The sequence below is a fragment of the Pituophis catenifer genome, unplaced genomic scaffold (assembly GCF_029215685.1).
Source record: "Pituophis catenifer annectens isolate HBS135680 unplaced genomic scaffold, rPitCat1.0.hap2 SCAF_1, whole genome shotgun sequence".
In the NCBI taxonomy this organism is placed as follows: Eukaryota; Metazoa; Chordata; class Lepidosauria; order Squamata; family Colubridae; genus Pituophis; species Pituophis catenifer.
In genome coordinates, this window is record NW_027256881.1 from 62,005,800 (window position 1) to 62,026,507 (window position 20,708).

Sequence of the window (20,708 nt, forward strand, 5' to 3'; positions counted from 1 at the left end):
CCAGTTACTTACTGATGTAAAAGCAAGCAGCTCCTCTTCTGTGAGCTTATGGACAGGATTGTTTTTCTGAAAGTCTATACTGTAAAAAAAATAATAATAATACATTTTTATTTATGTAGCTTTCTGAAATTCCAAACATTCAGTTCTACTCAGCTAAGCATTTAGGAAAGAATGTTTGTGTGTGTGCGCGCACACACACGCTAGTACTAAGCTTGCAATCCTTGCAGATGGTTAATTAGAGGCTCAAAACATATAACAAAGCTACCAAAACTAATGTATATGTTTAGTTTTGTTCCTGCTATCTTGCCTTTCCTCCAGAAACTCAAGGTAGTATAGATAGCACTCCCAGTTTTCCCACATCAGACACAAAAGTCACCTGGTAAAACATCCATAGAGAAGGTATTCTTAAACCTAGGTTTCATTGCTCTTACCACAATAACTTGTGCACAAGACTAGATTGACAAAGATGTGCCAACTCTCAAAATATCATCTTTTACACATGATGGTTAAAGATCTGAACCTCCTATCTCTCTCTTCAAAAATAGGCCATTATGTATTCCTTATTCCAATCATTCTGGATTCAGAGAAGTATCTAACATAAGTTAATATTTCCAATTCCTCCCACATTTGATGGCTTCAACATGAGCTTCTTCCCTCAAACCACATACATGGACATACCCAACATTTTTATATTATTTATCATCACATAATTTAAGAGGTTTTAGAGAATTCTAAAAGCTGGTACACTGTGTTTGCTTGCCCAATAGAGATATTACTTTGAGGTGTGTTTTTTAGCCTTTTCTTAAAACCAGCCTCGCGACTTTTGCTTTTTCGCTATAACTGGGCACTGACAATGATGGAACCAAGTTTATCATCTTACCAAACGCCAAGGATTACAGCAAGTTCTTCTGCACAGAGGTCAGGCATCTGGTTCTGATGAGATTCTTCAAACTTTATTTCATTTAGTACGGTGTCATCATCTAAAGCATAATTCTGTGGGGAAATATACACAAGTGATATATTACATCTAAAGTTGTTCATCTGTTTGGAAGTTGCAGTAATAACATAAAAAATATCTTGAACAGCAGCATTTGATTTTAGCTTTGCCAGGAACATAAATTCTCCACTTGACTAAGCTACAGAGAAGGATTCTCTTGGCTAGCACAACAGCAACTGTGTTGAAGATGATTTAAGCAAGAACTAGGAGAGCTGACAGAACACCAGGGCTGTGGCTAAAGAATAAAAAGTTCCTTGAAGAAACAGAATGGTTTGGAAATATATTCCAGTTAGTGGTCTTCAAACTATACTCCAGAAATCCTGAGTTTTCTTGAAAACTTATGAAGAATTTCTCTTGAGAAAGTTCCTATTGCCACAAATAAACTTTATTGGAAAGCGCTTTACTACATTTTTCCTTTGTAATATATATCCTTCTCTCCTTTAAATATGTAGCCACTGTGTGTACAATAATTATTGGAAATTCGGCAGGGGATAGATTCTTAGGATTTTTCTTTCCACTTGTGCTCTTGATGAATATAGTTCTTCTGAAGTCGAAATCTGTATTGAAAGGAAATCTTGACTGGGGTCTTACTTGAATGGAGGTTGGTTTAAGGTACCTGATAAGGTGTCTGTTAAGATTGTTAACTTAGCTGTCCATTTTAATGACAGGTAAATCACTTAGAATTTTTGGGTGAGGGGAGTGCAAACAGATGCAAACACATTCATACTTATTTCCAGGTGCAGAACAGACTTAATCTCATAGTCAATTAAGTAATAGTTAATTAAAGGATGGGGAAAACAAAACTAATTGAAGGAGTACAAATAGTTCACAAAACAAGTGACAATCCACACAAAGGCAGACCCTTCCAAAAGATACCAGTGTTTTCCCCAAAATATGACCTACCCCAGTGGTGGGTTGTTCCTGGTTCTGTCCGGTTCTTGCAAACTGGTAGTAAAGGATGATTTGCGCATGTGCAGAAGCTTCTGCGCACGCACCCATTGTGAACTGGTAGTAAAGGTAAGTAGAACCCATCCCTGACCTATCCTGAAATAAGTCCTAGCTTGATTTTTACACGTGCACCCAATATAAGCCCTACTCCTCCCCAAAATAAGCCCTAATTAAGACTCACCCACTCCAGGGTGCCCGGGTAAAAATTAAACTACAATGGGGGGGTGGAGCTGCCCTATTACTTACCTTCGGACAGTTGCAGCCAAGCCTCACACACCCTGACATCTACCTTGCTGGTCATTTCTTCTGCAACCGGCAAGGCTTTCCTGAAGGCCTCTCCAGCGCACAAGTGAGGTGAGTCAGAGGTCAACCCCTCCCCCCCCAAAAAATAAGACCTGGTGTCTTTTTTGGTGGCAAAAAAATATAAGACAGGGTCTTATTTTCGGGAAAACACGGTAGTACTTTTGTTTCATTTCAATACCTTAGTTAAATCTTCTAGTGGAGTAGGTGTTGGACTAAGTTCTCGGTAAGGAAGGAGGATGTTATCTTTCCTCTGAACATCTAGTATCAGTTGGGCTACATATTTTTCCTGAAATCTTGTTCTTTTTCCCAGAGCACCTGCAAAAAACCATTAAAACAAAACAGAAATTCATCATGAGTACAGAATATAAGGATTTGAGATATGCCTTTTATGCACCCAGAATTATATGGGTGTTCTCTGAAGGCTTCTGATCAAAGAACTTTACTTTTTCCAACTTGTTAAAGACAATAATGCATGTCTTAATTTTAGGACACGTTAAATGCTACCAGAAACTTACATTGTAAGATAATAACTGGGCTGAAAATAACTTAAAACATTTTGAGTTCCAGGATATGTGAATGATGATGATAAATCATAAAATCTGTATAAAGTATATTAATAGACTGTGCTCTGTATTTCATGATTTAACCAGCATGGTTAAGCAAAATAACTGAAGATTAAAGGTATATATACCCGTGTTTGCCCAAACTAAGACCGGGTCTTATTTTCTTTTGACCTCCGAAAAACAGTCTAGGGCTTCTTTTCAGGGGGGACTTATTTTTTCCTCCATGTACCCAGTATGAGGTGGGGGTGGAGCGAGCGGCCCCTTGTGCCAGGTGTGGGCTCTGTCTGCGCAGCCATGAAGTGGGATCAGCATGGCCAGTTCTTGCCCACAGCTTTGGCGGCGAGGATCGGGTCAGAGCCACCACCAGCCAAGATCAGCAAGCCACACTCAGTGAGCTGGAGGCGTTGTGCACATGCAGCCACCGCCCAGGAGGAGAAGAGTGCACCAGAGCCCAAACTCTGAGCCTTGCCAGCCTCGGAAACCAGGGATCTTACAGGCATACTGGCTACGTAAAGGCTGCCCAAATCCCTGGATTGTTTGCAACTCGTGAGCCGCGCAGCTGTCCACCCCAAACCAAGTGGCAGGGAGGCTTCAGGAGGACGCTTGGGACTGCCCAGCTGAGGACAGCACTCTTTTAGCACCTGCCGCCCTGGCAAAGGTGAAGCAGAAGTAGGCGGGGGCTGCGTGGGGCTCCTCCGATGGCCTCCCCTTTTCCAGTGCTATGCAAGCCCCAGAGTAGCGCCGGGAAGCTGAGGGTAACCCAGGATTGCAATGCTGAAGGCTTGGGATGGAGCCTTTTGTGCAAGCCACATAGAGCCAATCGAGCGAGCCACGCAGCTGCCACCCCAAAACAAGCAGTGGGAGCCTTCAGGAATACAGGCAGGAAAAGGAGTACAGGCAGGAAAATCCCCATTGCAATTTTCCTGCCGAGCGTTCAGCGTTGCAATCCAAGCCTTGCTGAAGGCTTGGGGAGGAGTCTTTTCGGCAATTGGCAGGAAAATTGCAAATGGGATTTTCCTGCCTGTACTCCTTTTCCTGCCTGCCTGCCTGGACACACTTGCTGGAGGTGGCGGCCGGAGCAGCACTCATGGGGCAGTTGTTCCATGGACAGAATTGCCTGCTGTGACTGTCACTGTTAGGTAACGAGGGCGCAAAGCGTGTGGGGTGTGTCGCTTGGCCTCCGAGTTGTTTTGCAGCCGCAATTGGCTACAAAAGTGGCCACGCTTACTGGAGGCAGCGGCCTGAGCGGCTCAGCTGATCAGCAGGCCCCGATTAAGGGGCCGAGCAGCTCTGAGGTGACTGGGGAAAGGAAGGGCTGCCCCCTGTGCTGGCCATGCCCACCCATTTCAATACGGCTTATTTTTGGGGTAGGGCTTATATTAGGCCTACCCCCAAAAAAATCAGGTCAAGGCTAGGCCTTATTTTTTGAATAGATTGTATTTTCAGGGAAACATGGTACATTTTTATGTTTTTTAAGAAGAAATGCACAGCATTGAAGATGGATGTGTGTGTGTATAGATATATAGATGTATATCCATATATAAATACGGATGTTATAGTGATATAGAAATTTTAAATTGTATTTATTAATACAGAGTCATAAAAAGGGAGGGTTTTTTAAATACCTTGTTTCCCCTAAAATGACATCCCCTGATAATAAGCCCAATCGGGCTTTGGAGCGCATGTGCTAAAATAACCCCCCCCCAAAAAAATAAGCCCTCCCTGAAAATATTTAAATGCATGCACAGCCGGTCCCCGCCATTTCCTCTGGTTAGGGTTAGGGAGACAGAGCTGGAAATCAGGTAAGACTGCAAGAGGAGCCCCATCTTGCTCCACATGCCCCAAAGTAATAAGACATCCCTGAAAATTTTAATTTATTATTATTTATTTATTATTCAAATTTCTATACCGCCCTTCTCCTTTCGGACTCAGGGCGGTGAACAGCCAAAATAAAACATTTATACATAAAGTACGATTAAAAATAGATTTAAAATAATTAAATTTGGCCCATAGTTTAAAATTTATCAATTTAAAATCCATATCAAAATTTAAAATCAACCATAAAATCATAAAATCAAGAGAGATAAGGCCAAGTACTTATTTCGGGGTTCAAAAAATATAAGACAGGGTCTTATTTTCGGGGAAACACGGTATATCTGTAAAGATGAAGGTAATTCTTAGGAAACACTTTGTTAATAAAACTAGTACAAATGGAACCAGTTTTCAATAATTATGAAAGTCAATTTGTTGCAGTGGTTAAGGCACCAGGCTAGAAACTAGGAGACTGTGGATTCTAATCCCTTCTTAGATAGAAAGCCAACTGAGCCCTGGTCTGTTTCTCTCTCAGCCTAGGAAGGAAGCAGTGGCAAAACACTGTTGCTGTTGTGTTATTTTTTTGGTGACATTTCCCCATGCAATGATAACAATTCATCAGAAAAAATATGTACTTAGTTTCCAATAATCTACCAAACTGAGTCTGAAAACTAATATTGTGTTCCTTTTTTATGTTACAGTGCTTCAATTTATTAGTCTTTAAAGATAAAAAAATATTTGATAAGCTTGAATTGCAGGCAGAGTTATGGCAATGTGGCCCCATGAGAAACTCTATGGTTTAAGATTGGATTGGGCAATCCATACATCTGCTTTCTTCCACTGGAGTCTATTATGCACAGAGAAGCATCTGGGGAGTCAGTCTCTCCCTGCCTTGTCTCCACAGGTATAACATGCCAGGAGTGAGCAGGATAGATCCAGTATGCCAACTCTTTGCTGGAGAACACCCTACAGCTGCTTTTCTGGTGCCCATTTGACCAGCTTTTGACCAGAGATTGTCTGTCCAGGATTGTGATTGCTGCTACATTTTTGTGCCTTAAAGCAGATTTAGTAACAGTATGGTGTTGCTTTTATCATGTTCTCTCTCTCTCTCTCTCTCTCTCTCTCTCTCTCTCTCTCTCATATCTTGTCCTCTTAGTTCTTGAATTGATCTGAAAAGTAGTGATTAACTTAAAGTCTTTGTTTAAAAAAACAACAACACAAAAGATACAGGTCTAATTGGTTTAAAATCGCCAGGGATCAAAATTCTGATTAAAAAAAAACAAAAAGCAAAATGTGAGATAAAATGGACTGACTTTTGTGTAAATGTTGCTGTTGCTTGCATCATTTTGCTCAAATCGAAAAGCTGTGCAAGCAATTTGCTCAGGCTGAAACGTGGATAAAAAGCTGAACACGTTCGTTTTCAAATCCTGATGAGCTAAATTTCAGATCTCTTTGCACATTCAGCTGCTAGAGCGCTTCCAATAACGTTCAGCAATGAAGCTACTTTAGAATGCTGGGTCTTGGGAACTTAAAAGCAACACCCACAGTTCCTTGGTCCCAGCCACAGTTCCCTAAAATACTGGTAGCAGCTGGAAAGAACACCAAGTTTGGCAATTCAACTTCAAATAAGGAAAGAAAAAAATTGCTTACTGGGGAGCAAAGCTTATAAAATAATATTACAATAATAATAATAATAATTCTGTCAAAATTGAACTCCATAGTAAAGAATAAGTCATGGGGCTAATTATAGCACCATAAAACCCTTAAATTGTAAATATTACTGCTTCCATTTGAATTCTTTTAAGTACAGATTTAAAACAAACTTTTAAAATATTTACACTAACAAAGCTTATTTAAAACCCAAATTGTAAAGACACTTTTGTCCCTTTTAATCAGGTTGCTGGTTGAATACTACTGTATACACCTTCTCTGTCAAGCAGTTTAACCACTGTGTTACATCAAATAATCTAATAATGACATATCCCATTTAATTTCCTTAATCAGGATACCATCACCACAATTAATATTCCATTTTCTATTAGTTTGAATAAAAATGTATGGATCCTTGACCAAGATTTAAAGTACAATTCTATTTAATTTTTGATGGTATATTTCAATAATATGGATAATCCACAATGCATTCTAGCTAAAAACATAAATTTGAGATTCCACAGTTGGGAGTTACAATGTACTTCAGTACAATAGCCCTTATACTCTGGGTTTACCAACTGTGGTAATCCAAAGCTTGTCTAACCATAGTTTATTTGAATAACCGTAATCAAAGCAGCCCATATTAAGATTGAATATGAGTGATTCTAATCAGAATAGAATATGAAAATGTTAAAATATTCCACACTAACTACATTATTGGTTCTGAAATCAAAGGAAACAGTACTATAATGGTATGTTTAGAAAGCAAGAAGAAAGCGAAGAAGAAAAAATAGGAAGAGTTAAAAAATGAATCTATGTGTCTCAGAGTCTAAAGACAATTCAAGGAACAGATATTTGCCTTTAAAGTCATTGACAGAAGGCTCACCAACTCTAGTTTAGAGCCAAATCATTTCAAGCCTTTATTGTTTCCAGAGATCCATCTCAGGCATGATAATTATAAAGATTACATCAGAAGAAAAGAAAAAAGTGTTAACCCTTTCCTCCGCCTACTGCAGTTCTGCAGAACATCCTTTCCCTTAAGTATGGTATGCTGGGAAGACATCCCCATTGTATTATACCAAATGTTAGAAAAAATACAGAGCATTTATATACCAGTTGGCCAACTTCAAGGAAAATTTTTGAAATCTTGTAGAACATTAAAATATCAAGAGCCTTGATAGTACAGGGGTTTAGTGCACCCTGTTATTAACACAGCTGCCTGCAATTTCTGCTGGTTCGAATCTCTCCAAGGCTCAGGGTTGACTCAGCCTTCCATCCTTTCTAAGGTAGGTGAAATGAGGACCCAGTTTGTGGGGGCAATAAGCTGACTTTGTATAAAATATACAAAAGAATGAAGGCTATTGCTTAACGCATTGTAAGCCGCCCTGAGTCTCCGGAGAAGGGCGGCATATAAATCAAATTAAAAAAAAAAAAAAATTAAAAAAAAAATACTAAGGGCTGCTTTTTTAAACACAGTTGGTGTAGGAGATTGAGATCTTCACACATTAAGCTTATTTTTCCACTATCTACAGTTTTAATATGTAATTCATTTTATAACATCACCAAGAAATTTTGCATAAATTGCTCTCAACCGTGTCGTGCCTTTGCGGCCTCTGACCCAGTGCAGATCCCGGTTGGCCCCTTGGTTTACTGAGGAGCTCCAGGAGTTGAAGCGCCGGAGGAGAGGCCTAGAGAGCTGTTGGAGATCCAGTCGATCCAAATCAGACCGTGCACAGCTAAGATCTTTTATGAGGTTTTATCTTGTGACGATGGAGGCAGCAAAGCGTTCCTACTTCTCTGCCCTCATCGTGTCTGCAGATAATAGTCCGGCTGCCCTGTTTAGGGTGTCCCGCTCCCTCTTGAATCGGGAAGCAGGGGATGACCCTCTGCGGGGCCGGGCCGAAGAGTTTAGTCAACATCTGCTGGACAAGATCGCTCAGATCCGGGCCGGTCTGGACTCTGACTAGGCAGGGTTGGACGGGGGGGGAGACGACCGGTCGTGTTATCTGGGAGGAGTTTGACCCTGTTACTCCGGAAGAAGTGGACAGGATCATGGGTAAGCTGAGTGCTGCCACGTGTTTATTGGACCCGTGTCCCTCCTGGCTCGTTTATTCGGCTCGGGAGGTTACACGAGGTTGGATCCAGGCAGTGATTAATGCATCCTTGGGTGAGGGAAGCTTCCCTATCGCCTTGAAAGAGGCGGTGGTGAGGCCCCTCCTCAAGAAACCTGCTTTGGACCCAGCTATTTTAAACAACTTTCATCATGTCTCCAATCTTCGTTTTGTTGCGAACGTTGTTGAGAGCGTGGTGGCACGTCAACTCCCATTGGCCCTGGATGAAGCGGAGTACCTGGATCCATACCAGTCGGGTTTCAAGCCCGGATACAGTATGGAGATGGCACTGGTCGCACTGGTGGATGATCTCTGGAGGGCCCGGGACAGAGGTTACTCCTCTGTCCTGGTCCTATTAGATCTCTCAGCGGCTTTCGATACCATCGACCATGGTATCTTGCTGCAACGCCTCGAGGGATTGGGAGTGGGAAGCACTGTTTTACAGTGGTTCTCCTCCTACCTCTCGGAACGTTCGCAGGTGATGTTGGCCGGGGGACGGAGATCGGCCCCGAGGCCCCTCACTTGTGGGGTGCCCCAGGGGTCGGTCCTCTCTCTTTTTGTTCAACATCTATATGAAGCCACTGGGTGAGATCATCCGGGGTTTGGGGGTGAGGTATCATCAGTATGCTAATGATACCCAGCTTTTTATATCCACCCCAAACCAACCCAGCGATGCCCTCGACGTGATATCCTGGTGCCTGGAAGCGGTGTGAATCTGGATGGGGAGGAACAGGCTTCGGCTCAACCCTGCTAAGACTGAGTGGCTGTGGGTACCAGCATCTCGGTCTGATCAAGAGATTCCATCTTTGGTCATAGGGGATGAGGTGTTGTCCCCTGTAGACAGAGGGCACAACTTGGGTGTAAACTTGCGGCTAAACTTAGAAGATCATGTAATGGCCGTAACCAGGGGGGCATTCGCCCAGGTTCACCTGGTGCGCCCCTATTTGGACCTAGATGCCCTGCGCACGGTTACTCATGCGCTTGTCACCTCCCGTATTGACTACTGCAATGCCCTCTACATGGGGCTGCCTTGAAGACCACTCGGAGACTTCAGCTGCTACAGAATGCGGCCGTGCGGGTTGTGATGGGAATATCCCGACACTCCCATGTTACACCTCTCCTACGTGACTTGCATTGGTTGCCAGTTGCCCTCTGAGTGAGATTCAAGGTGCTGGTGATTACCTATAAGGCCCTATATGGCTTAGGCCTGGGATATTTGGGGGACCAGCTGCAGCCAGCAACAGCTTCCCATTGCCCGGTGCGTTCCCACAGAGAGGGCCTCCTCAGGGTGCCGTCGGCCAGACAGTGTCAGCTGGCAACCCCCAGGGGGAGGGCTTTCTCTGTGGGCGCGCCTACCCTTTGGAATCAACTGCCCCTGGAGCTCCGGGTGGCACCCGACCTCCGCTCTTTCCACCGCGACCTGAAAACGTGGCTGTTTCGTTTGGCCGGCCTGGACTGATGGGGTTTTAATTCTAATTTAATTTTAACTTGTTAGTCTTAATCGTACTTTTAACTGTTAAATTATGAGATTTGGATTTAATTTTTTAACTTTTTATTAGATGTTTCTTAACTGATGTGAGTCGCCCTGAGTCCGGCTGGAGATAGGGCGGCATACAAATCTCATAAATAAATAAATAAATAAATAAATAAATAAATAAATAAATAAATAGTCATCCAAAATCAACACTCTAAATAATTTAAAGTACAGATGGTGTCACATGCTCCTCAAATTAAGTTACATAATTCCTTAGACTTACTTTTCTAGCACAACATTCATACAGTAGGTGATGACATTATATTAAGATGAATACCCTTGTAACTTATTCAAGACAAATTTAAACAAATCAAAAATGCATAAAGACTATTTACCTTTCTTTCGGTTTCAGATTAAAGCTGTTCATTAAAGAAGGAATTTATGCATGGAAAGCTGGATCAGTTTTTAGATGTACATTAACTTCACTAAATGAAATTCAAATACTTTGGTCACCTAATGAGAAGGAAGGACTCACTGGAAAAGAGCCTAATGCTGGGAACGATTGAGGGCAAAAGAAGAAGGGGATGACAGAGAATGAGGTGGCTGGATGGAGTCACTGAAGCAGTCAGCATGAGCTTAAATGGGATATGGTAGAGGACAGGAAGGCCTGGAGGAACATTGTGCATGGGGTCGCGATGGGTCGGACACGACTTTGTGACTAACAACAACTTCATTAAATAAACTCTAATAAGGCATTATAACCATTGTGGTCTAAATAGTTCATACTGGGATGGGGAATCCTTGGTTCAAATCTCCATTTGGCCACAAAGCTCCCTGTGTGACATTCTAGGCTCTGTCTCTTGGATGATTCTACCTCTTAGGGTTGTTATAATGATAAAATTGAGAGGCCTTACCCGTGTACTACCTTAAACTCATTGAGAAATGGTAGGATTAGAACAATAACAATTAATAGATGGATTAAAATATGGTTGAACTGTGTGTATAGAGGTCAGCTGCTCACATTCAACCATATGTAATGTATTACAGAATGTTTAATCCAACAAATCATAGGAAAAGATAAAAGGAAGCCTGCATATCATCTAGCCAGACAAAACATTGGCTCTTAGAGCCTTTTAATCAGCAAAGGCATACACACAGAGAGACAGAAAAAAAATATTTCAGTTAATATATCATTAGTTTTATTCATTGTTTTAGAATAAAGAGTCAAATCAATAATGAGGCACTTTCAGAAGATAGGGAGCTTTGTGCTCAAAAAACAACAACCCTGTACACAGCTTTTTGTGTCAGAGAAGCTCCAGTTCTGACAGAAAAGATACCATAAAAACAGAAGCAAATAAGCCCAGCAGAAAAATGCTTTCCTGAATAAACTGCCTCAATCCAAATTAAATATTTGTTGTAGTTAAGAATATCAATGTCTGGGTGTTTTATGCCCCAGGATTCAAGGTATGGTGATAACTAACAAAACAGGTTTCTGCTCCTATATACAAATGATTTGGAAGGAGTAATTTGGACCTCGCATGACCACACCATCTCATTTCAGACTTCCATTGTTTTAAGTAGTTGCCTCATAAGGCAACTTTCAATGCAGCTGCAACTTTTTCATGCTGGCACAAGAGAGCCTGGGAAAAAAAGGAGGTTTATTTAATGAGCAGGAGAAAAGTACTATGGTCATGCAAGGTCCAATGAACTTCTTCAAAAAAAATTGGGGTATGTACTCTTAATGCGCAGTATTGTTGTCATGATGAGTCAGGGTTTTTTCCTTACTTGATGCTTCTTTAAGTGAAGGCACCAATTAATGATAGTTTTGGAGGGTAAGAGTAGAGTAAGTATATTCTAAAAGGCATAAAGGTCAGTTCTATTTATTTTGCGCAATGTATGACTTTAAGGTAATTTCCATGTAAGGTAATTTAATTTCCTTAAATGATATTTCTACCATTTGTCAGCAATTAACCCTGTTTCTATTTACCTAAGTAAAAATGACAAGTTCATACTTGTTACTTAAGTTAAGACCATGGTGTTATTTTCTGAATTTTCCTTTCTTCTTTTTGTTTTTTATTCCTCCCTCCCTGCTGTTTCTCCCTGTTGTTTGAGGAGCCCTGGTGGCATAGTGGTTAGAATGTATTATTGCATTCTATGCAATATGACTCTGCCCACTGCCAGGAGTTAGATCCTGACCTGCTCAAAGTTGACTCAGTCTTTCATCCTTCTGAGCCTTACAAAATGAGGACCTCGACTGTTGGGGGCAACATGATGATTCTGTAAACCACTTAGAGAGGGCTGTAAAGCACTATGAAGTGCTATATAAGTCTAAGTGCTATTGCTATTCTTCATATACCATTGTCACACAAATATTACATACAATAAAATTGCAAAAGTGCCCATTAGGAAAGAATGGCTGTAAGCGGGCATCTAGTTAGCTAGGCATCATCAAGAATGGAGACATAACAATATACTCAAACATAAAATACTTCCCTTCTAGCTCATTTCTGTCAGTAACATCCTCTGATTGCAAACCTGTGTGATCAGTTATTTTGTACTTGAATATGACATCTATTTTTCAGTGCTTGGACCCTGACCTTCACTCTTTGGAACCTTGACTGGTGTGGACTATAACTTTGGAACTGATGCTTTTTGTCTGTTTCCTGGCCACAAGTGATCCTTTCATGAAATTAGGATATCTATAATCTGGACATCTATATTTTTCCACTTTCAATTCCAAGAACATTACTATATACATCCAAAAACTATTTACTGAAATGTGTTTGAGTTTCTATTAGCAATACACCTGGATTCTTCAGCAGGTGTCCTAGTTTTCTCTCTCTCTCTTGCTCTCCCTCTCCCTCCTCCCTCTCCCTCTCCCTCTCTAATAGGAGACTATTCTATGCCACTAAATAGATGTTTTCTCTCCATCCTCTTGCAGCTATTTTGTGAGAATACTGACGATAAACTCTTGACATTCCAAATATGTGTGCAGACCAGTGGTGGATTTCAAAAATTTTTACTACCGGTTCTGTGGGTGTGGTTTGGTCGGTGTGGTTTGGTTTGGTGGGCGTGGCTTGGTGGGTATGGCAGGGGAAGGATACTGTAAAATCTCCATTCCCACCCCACTCCACGGGAAGGTTACTGTAAAATTTTCATTCCCACCCCACTCCAGGGGAAGGTTACTGCAAAATCCCCATTTTCTCCTGATCAGCTGGGACTTGGGAGGCAGAGAATAGATGGGGGCGGGGCCAGTCAGAATTTTTACTACCGGTTCTCCGAACTACTCAAAATTTCCACTACGGGTTCTCCATAACTGGTCAGAACCTGCTGAAACCCACCTCTGGTGCAGACTAAAAAGGTTGAGAATGCCTACAGAGCATTGCTTCTATTTAATAATGAGTATCTAAAGATCAAACTCATTCCAATACTATCTAAATCACTATATCTTAAAATTCAACTATTGCCATTGTTCTACAAATATCAACATCCATGATATATGATTCCATTTTACAATTTAAACACACCGGAAACACTGCTGGGAATAAAGGCACATCTATCTTATTTAGCTTCAGGCTCAGCAAATAAGCTTTTTAAAATATCAACAAACCACCAGTAGATATATTGGAAGTAGAAAATATTTCATCGGAATATCAGAAATAACCATAATAAATGCAATGCAAAAGAATAGTGTCTATGCAAAATTATCTGCTTTTCCCATTGTAAACGAAAGAAGATAGATTTCATGTGATCGTCTACAGATGTGTTACATTAAAAACTACTTATTTTTATAATACATTAGCTCTTTTATACTGGAGCCAATCACGTCTCAGAATGCGTCCAGATGTAATTTCATACTCAAGGTAAATTAGAAAAGGTGCCAGAAAATAAGAATCTCTCTACATGTCTATGCAAGTTTGAGAATTCCAGGCATATTGCTAAACCAACTTTGCTATTTTGTTGGTAGTGACTGGGTGAAAAAACTATATTCACAGAATCGTTAAACTGGAAGGGACCTCAGAGATCAAGTCCAACTTCCTAGTGTAAAATCAGCTAAAACATTTCAAATATATGACTTTCTACCTCTCTTTAAAAACCTCCAGTAAAGGGGAACATGCCATTTCATAAGGCAATCTCTTCCACTATATCCAACCTAAATCCATCCAGTTTTAGTCCATTTGTTCTGGTTGTGGCAGAAAACAAGTCCAGCTCCTCCATTACATGACAACTGTTTCGATGTCTTAAAACCACTGTCACATCTCCCCTTAATCTTCTTTTCTGCAGGCTAAACACACGCATCTTCTTTGTTTCTCACAGGACTTTGTTTTCAGCCCCCTGACCATCTTAATAACCCTCCTCTGAATGTATTCCAGTTTGTCCATATTCTTTTTAGATTGTAGTATCCAGAACTGAACTATTCCAAATGGGCCCTCAACAAGACAAAGTATAATGGGACAATTACTTCCTGTGGCCTGGGCTCTATATTAATACATCGCGATCTACTAGAATGTGATTATTTCTGCACAGCTAAAGCTATTCTTCTTCCAGATAGCTTTAAAATTGAACTCTCTTAGGAGAGAATGGAATTCATTTAGTTGGAGTCATAAACTCTACTCTCTGCCACATTAAGGTCAATTGACACTGATAGCCCTGCCAAGAATGCCTGGTGGGACAGGCTGTATGCAATGCAGGAGGCAGATCAGGTACAAACTGGAATCAATGACACCTCTTCTATACCTTCTGCTATAGATGAGATTATGGAGAGCTTTTCAAATGAGGATTAAAGTCTCAGCACTTGCATAGGTGAAGGGAAAATACTTACTTGTTCCCCTGAGACTTAATTCACACCTCTAGCCTTCCAACCCTATCTTCTGGTTAATGAGTTGTATTGGTAGCATGTTGTCATAGTTTCTCTTGTGCATGCTAATCCTTCCCATTTTCCATCTTTTCTTCCCTGTGGACCACACCTTAGAGAAATGTGCATATTCTTTTTGAGTTTCCTGTAAAAGAAACTCTTTGGCTATTATCCTTAATGCTGTTTTCCTTCTGTATCAGGCAGCCATAAAGTGCAGAATGGCTGTCAATGGCCAAATGCAATGCACACAATTACGTACCCATGCTTTTCAAAACTCTCACTAGAGCATACAACATTGTCAGCATAATGTGTAGCAACTTAGGTGTGACATAGAAGGGCAAAATCTTGCTATGTTCAATTCGGTTTCTAAGATTTAATTTTGTTTTCGCGGGTTTTTGAGGCTACAGACTGCAGATAAGTGTGTGGATTATTATTCCAATGGTGTTTTTCACAATAGCATTCCTCTTCTCCAGGCCTACTAGAAATATGCAATGCACATTATATTGCTCTTATGACAGGGTATCTGTCTTGCATGTCAATGAAGATAAATGGCATAAACTGGGTTATGGGGACTTCATTAAACTCATTAACCTTTGGAAAAAATTCCAAGAAAGAACAGATTCTGTATAGGTGTGTTTTATTATAGTTTTTTATTATAGTGCTGGAATTTTCATAATAGATACTGGGTTCAATCAAAGAGAGTTTGGAAAAATTAGAAAATTTGCAACTTTGAAGTCACAATGACATATATGAAATTATGTTTGTTACATTCCAAACAAAGGAAGGACTCCAGGCTCCTTCCATTAATGAAAGGAGCCTGGAGTCAGCAGAAGCTTCTATAAATGTAAGGTGGATTTTCTGCTTTCTCTGACTTCCATTCTATTACACAGGATCAGTGGTGGGTTGCCCCCGGTTCGGACCGGTTCACAAGAACCGGTAGTAAAACTGATGGGAGGCTCCACCACCGACCCCAACATCATCAGGAAGCATCTGCGCACGGCAGAATCGGTAGTAAAGGTAAGTAGAATCCACCCCTGCACAGGATGATTAAACAGGTGGTATGGAGATCTAAAAACACTTACTTTTTCTGAATGAGATTCTATTCAGTCTCTCTTAAGTGAATCTATTCCGCTTTAAGGTTCTGCGAACATCTGAGACAGAGATTCAAGGGAAAACTTTCCCTGTCAAGAGATCAGCTACCTGTCTTTTAACAACTTTCCCCTCAACAACATTTAAACACATTTAAATTAGATTATGAGTCAAGAAACTATATGCAAAGTTATTGCTATAAATAGTTTTTATTAATTTTTGCAATGCTTGTGCCTCTTTTGGTTGTATTTTATTTGCCTTTTATTGCTGTTTTGTTGGTGTATTGGTCCATCTTTTGGTGAAGAATAAGATGCAAATTTAGCAAATCAATACAATTCAAAGGAGGGATGGAGAAATGCCATTTTCTATTACAGAACTCACATAGCCACAAAATTTACTCCAAAGTGTTTCCATGACAGATTTGAGAGAGCACATGATAGCAATAGGAAATCCCCCTGCGTGTATAAGACTTCAGCCTTCCACAGATTTTCAAATTTTTACTGCAATTTTAGTAAACTGTTGAAACTAATCTAGAATTTCTCAGAGGCACACCACAAGTATTATAGAGACTGTTGCCCTCTTCAGTGTTTTGCCATTTTCTTTCTTTTTTTAAACTGTCAAGTGATGCAGACACAGTTAGGGTTAAAGATTAATATTCAAGAACTTGGAAAAGAACATACCTGTCAACTCAATCTGTAACTTAGTTATGTCTTTAGCTGCAAGGAAATGTTCTTTGGCTTTTTTATACTCATAATAATTCAGAAATGTGTAAGCACATTCTAGATGAAATTGAACAGCAAGATGCCAACATTCATCATCGTTGAATAAAGTCTCAATTTCAAAAACTGGAAAAAAGGAAAAGAAAGATTAAGAAACAGAATGTGAAGAAAACATAACAAAAGCAGAAAAATACATACCAGATTCACTACTCCCTAGGCAAATAAACTAAGTTTAAATTGAAAGCGGACCTGCTTAATCTGCATTTTCATACACTGAGTTTTAACTACAAACTTCCCAATTTGGCAACCTCCAAACCTCTTGTGAAAGATGATACATAAATAGCCAAGACACAAACACACACACACACACACACACACACACACTCACTCTTTATTTTCTGTTTTAACTTTTGATGATCAGCATTTATAAGACTATAAAGTCTGTAACCGCCTTAGGACCTGCTGAGGCCTAATCTGAATACCATCTTATTCAAATCCACATTCCATTTTTCTGTATAACTTTAAATATTTGAGTAGATGATTTAACTCTTAGCCCTATTTCCATCTTTCTCCTTCCAATATGTATTACAGATTTTTGCTTAAGGGCAAACATTTCTCTCTCTGAGAGATGGAGATCCTTATTTGTTGAGACCAAAACCAGTGACTATGATGCTTGGTAGTTGGTCTGAAGTTGGTTCTCTAAACCTGGTTTCAGAAAATGACAAGTACAATTAACTTCAGAGCAAATATTAATCTAGGAAACAATTCTGAGTATAGAAGAGACCCAAGGGTGAAATGCTCCTGGTTTGGACCGGATCGCCCGATCTGGTAGCGATGGCGGCGGGTGGTTTGGAGAACCTGTAGCAAAAATCCCTGCGCCCCCCCTCCCACCCACCCATCTTGCCCAGCTGAGCCAGATGATCATCAGAGGCTTTTTTTTTTTTTTACTTTTAAAAGCATTTTTCTACAACCTCTTCTGACGAAAAAATGCTTTTAAAAGTTAAAAAAAAAAAGCCTCTGATGATCGCGCGGCTCAGCTGGGATCGTCAGAGGCTTTTCAAAGCATTTTTTTCTGCAACCTCTTGGCCAAAGAGGTGGTAAAAAAAATAGTTTGAAAAGTCTTTGACGATCCCAGCTCAGCTGCCTGATCGTCAGAGAGGCATTTTTTAAAAAGCCTCTCTGACGATCCCAGCTGAGTTGCCTGATCAGCAGAGGTTTTTCAAAGCATTAGAAAAAATGCTTTGAAAAGTTTTTTTTAAAAAAAAAGTTGGCCACGCCCACCCAGTCACATTACCCCCCCCCACCAAGCCATGCCCACAGAACCAGTAGTAACAAATTTTACATTTCACCCCTGAAGAGACCAATATATCAGTGATAAAATATAATCATAAGCGAAGGTGAATGGAAGGGAGAAAAACTGAAGGGAGAGAAAAAGAGAATCTGTTCAACATATGTAATATTCCTAATGTCAGTCTTAATCAATAACCCAAAACATCTTCATTGCTCTATTGGACAAAAAACGACAACCTTGAAAAAAGGCATTATTGTCCTGCTTAGAGTTTTTTCTTCAACCCACATGCAATCCTTTGTACCAGAAGCAGTATTTTTTTAAAAAAAAAAATAGTCTTAAGAATTAAACACTTGACATAAAATTCACATCTCTAAGAAGATGAAAAAAGGTTTATTTTTAGACCAATTTAAAAGAGTGGATGAATTACAGGCATACATTCATCTCCAAATAATCTGTTTTCCCAGAAGTAAAGCAATTTATTTTTAAAGGGTTTAAAAAATTTTCATAAGCATTTGGTCAAGGACACAGATAAGATAAAGAGTAATAAAATTTTACTGTAGTCAGAGAATAGAAAACATATGGCTTTGTATCTGTTTTCAAATTTAAAGGGGAGCTGGATGGGTATGCATACAACACACACTCACATCAGCTGGATAGTGTAGTGATAAGAGCACCAGTTTTCGATGCAGGAGACTGAGGTTCAAATCCTGGGTGGTACTTACTTTGCCTGCCTACTTCAAATATCACTGTGACTTGAACTAAGAGAATCATGCCAGCTCAGTCACCGCCCAGATTAACAAGGTCTGCATCAGACATTTGGAAAATAGGACAATCTGACAATTAGTGGGCTTCTGAAACAAACCATACATGGATGAGACAAGAGAACCTGGATTTGATAGAATGCTACCACAACAGTAAACCTAATGAGAGAGGGGATATACGAAACCTATGAGGGAACTATAGAATGATGGAAGACCTACAAACACACTAATGGAGAGACAGCTGGTTAACCAAAGCTTCAAAATTGTGAACATCAAGCTGCATTCACAATTTGAGATAGACCAACTATACATTACATACTGGACTCAAGATGACCTGGAACAATAACCACATGAGCAGCCACATGTTATGCAGCCAACATCTCTGCCTCCCCCTTCATTACAAAACACAGCTGCCTTTTGAGGTATAAGTTCCTGGACAAACTACAATAGCTGCAGCCAATCCTCAAAACTGATTACCAAGACTCAGGGGAGAAGTACCATCAGACAGTATGCTAAAAGATGCCAACAGAGCTCCACGGTAACTCAAATCAATGAACTGGCATATGCTATTGCTGCTGTAACCCTACAGATGCTTGGCTATACGATTGTTGTGGCCCGTCAGCGGCCTGTGCAGCTGATTCCGACAGCGAGGAGGCTGGTTTTGTGCAGCGCCAGCAGCCTGTACAGCTGGCACTCGAGTCAGACAATGAGGAGGCTGGAAAAGATGTGGTGCCAGAGGCGAGGATTCAGCCATGGCCTTCAGAACCTCCAGAAGCTCCGTTAAGTGAAGAGGACAAAGAGGAGGAGCCTCTTCTTGATGCACGGGTGTGCAGAGTTGCCAAAAGGCAGGAAGAGGTCTCTTCGAGAGTAAGGCTTGGGGTTAATTGGCCACTCCCTTAGCCTATTTAAAGAGGAATGCCGATGGAAGCAATTTGCAGGGAACAACTTCGTTCACATACCTTCGTGTCTTGTCTTGCTTATTTTATCAGCTTCCTGCAAATTGCTTCTGGGCATTCTGCCAACCATAGTAAGCTTTCAGTTATTATTCTTTGAATTCTTGACAGCTGTTAATGCAATTAATTAACAGCCATTGTTGTAAAAGACTGGTTTATTCAGTAAACTAAGGTTTGAACGGACTTTGTAAGTGCTGCTTTCTTTGGGGTCCGTAGCTGGGGCAGAACAACGATCAAGAACAATAGTATATAACGTCCCTGGAAATGAGGTTAAAGGCTAAAATTAAAGTAACTCAGAGTAATTAATCAACTTGTAGAACTATAGAAGGGCATGGAAATTAAGGAAATAGTCTCACCTACTGAAAAAATATAAGACTCCATCCTTATATGGAGTCCTAAAGACTGCTAAATAAAAACTCATAGCACTGGTTACTGAACTAAGGAGATACACTAGAGAAGCAGAGGCCAATAAGATAAATGCCCTGATCTCTAAAGAACCATCCAAGGTGTACTTCCAACTGCAGTACAACAACACAGTAACAGCAAAGTCACCAACAGCAGAAACTGAACAGTACTGAAAGAACATATGAGAGAAAGAGAAGACACATGATACCAGTCAAAGTGGCTGCAGGACCTGAAAGCAGATCACAGCAATCCCCCAGAAGAGGAACCACTCACAACCACAGTAGCAGACATCCAACAACAGATCAAGAACATGAAAACTGGGCAGCACCTGGGCTGAACATGATCCACATCTCCTAGTTAAAGAAACTAACGACAGCACATTAATGCCTAGCAGCACAGATGAGCCAGCTACTAGCAGCAAGCTCCCACCCAAATAGGCTAACACAAGGAAGGTCAGCACTGATCATGAAAGACCTCCACAAGGGAACAGTTTCTGTCAACTACCAGCTGACAACTAGCCTCCCCACAACATGAGAAGTCCTATCAGGCATCATAATAACCAAGTCACAGGACCATACGGATCAAGTACATGAACACAGCTCAGAATGGCATTGGGAGCAGTATCAGAGGTTGAAAACACCAATTGCTCAGAGATAGACACGTCACCCAAGACTCAAGGTCTAGACACCAATCTGAGAACAGCCTGGATTGACTTTAGGAAAAGTCTTTAATTCAATCAGCAGTGACTCTTATGCCAAGGGAGGGGCTTCAAGAGAT

General features: G+C 40.6%; 1 protein-coding gene across 1 annotated transcript in view; it reads right to left on the reverse strand.

Annotated features, from left to right (window-relative positions):
• TTC27 (tetratricopeptide repeat domain 27) overlaps window positions 1-20,708 on the reverse strand; it is a 95,610-nt gene that overhangs the window by 62,170 nt on the left and 12,732 nt on the right. Inside the window, exons 6-9 of the mRNA XM_070950140.1 lie at window positions 16,483-16,647; window positions 2,427-2,563; window positions 881-993; window positions 13-79 (exon numbers count right to left, since the gene is read on the reverse strand). Coding sequence (XP_070806241.1) covers window positions 13-79; window positions 881-993; window positions 2,427-2,563; window positions 16,483-16,647 — 482 coding nt within the window. The remainder of the gene's footprint in view (window positions 1-12; window positions 80-880; window positions 994-2,426; window positions 2,564-16,482; window positions 16,648-20,708) is intronic.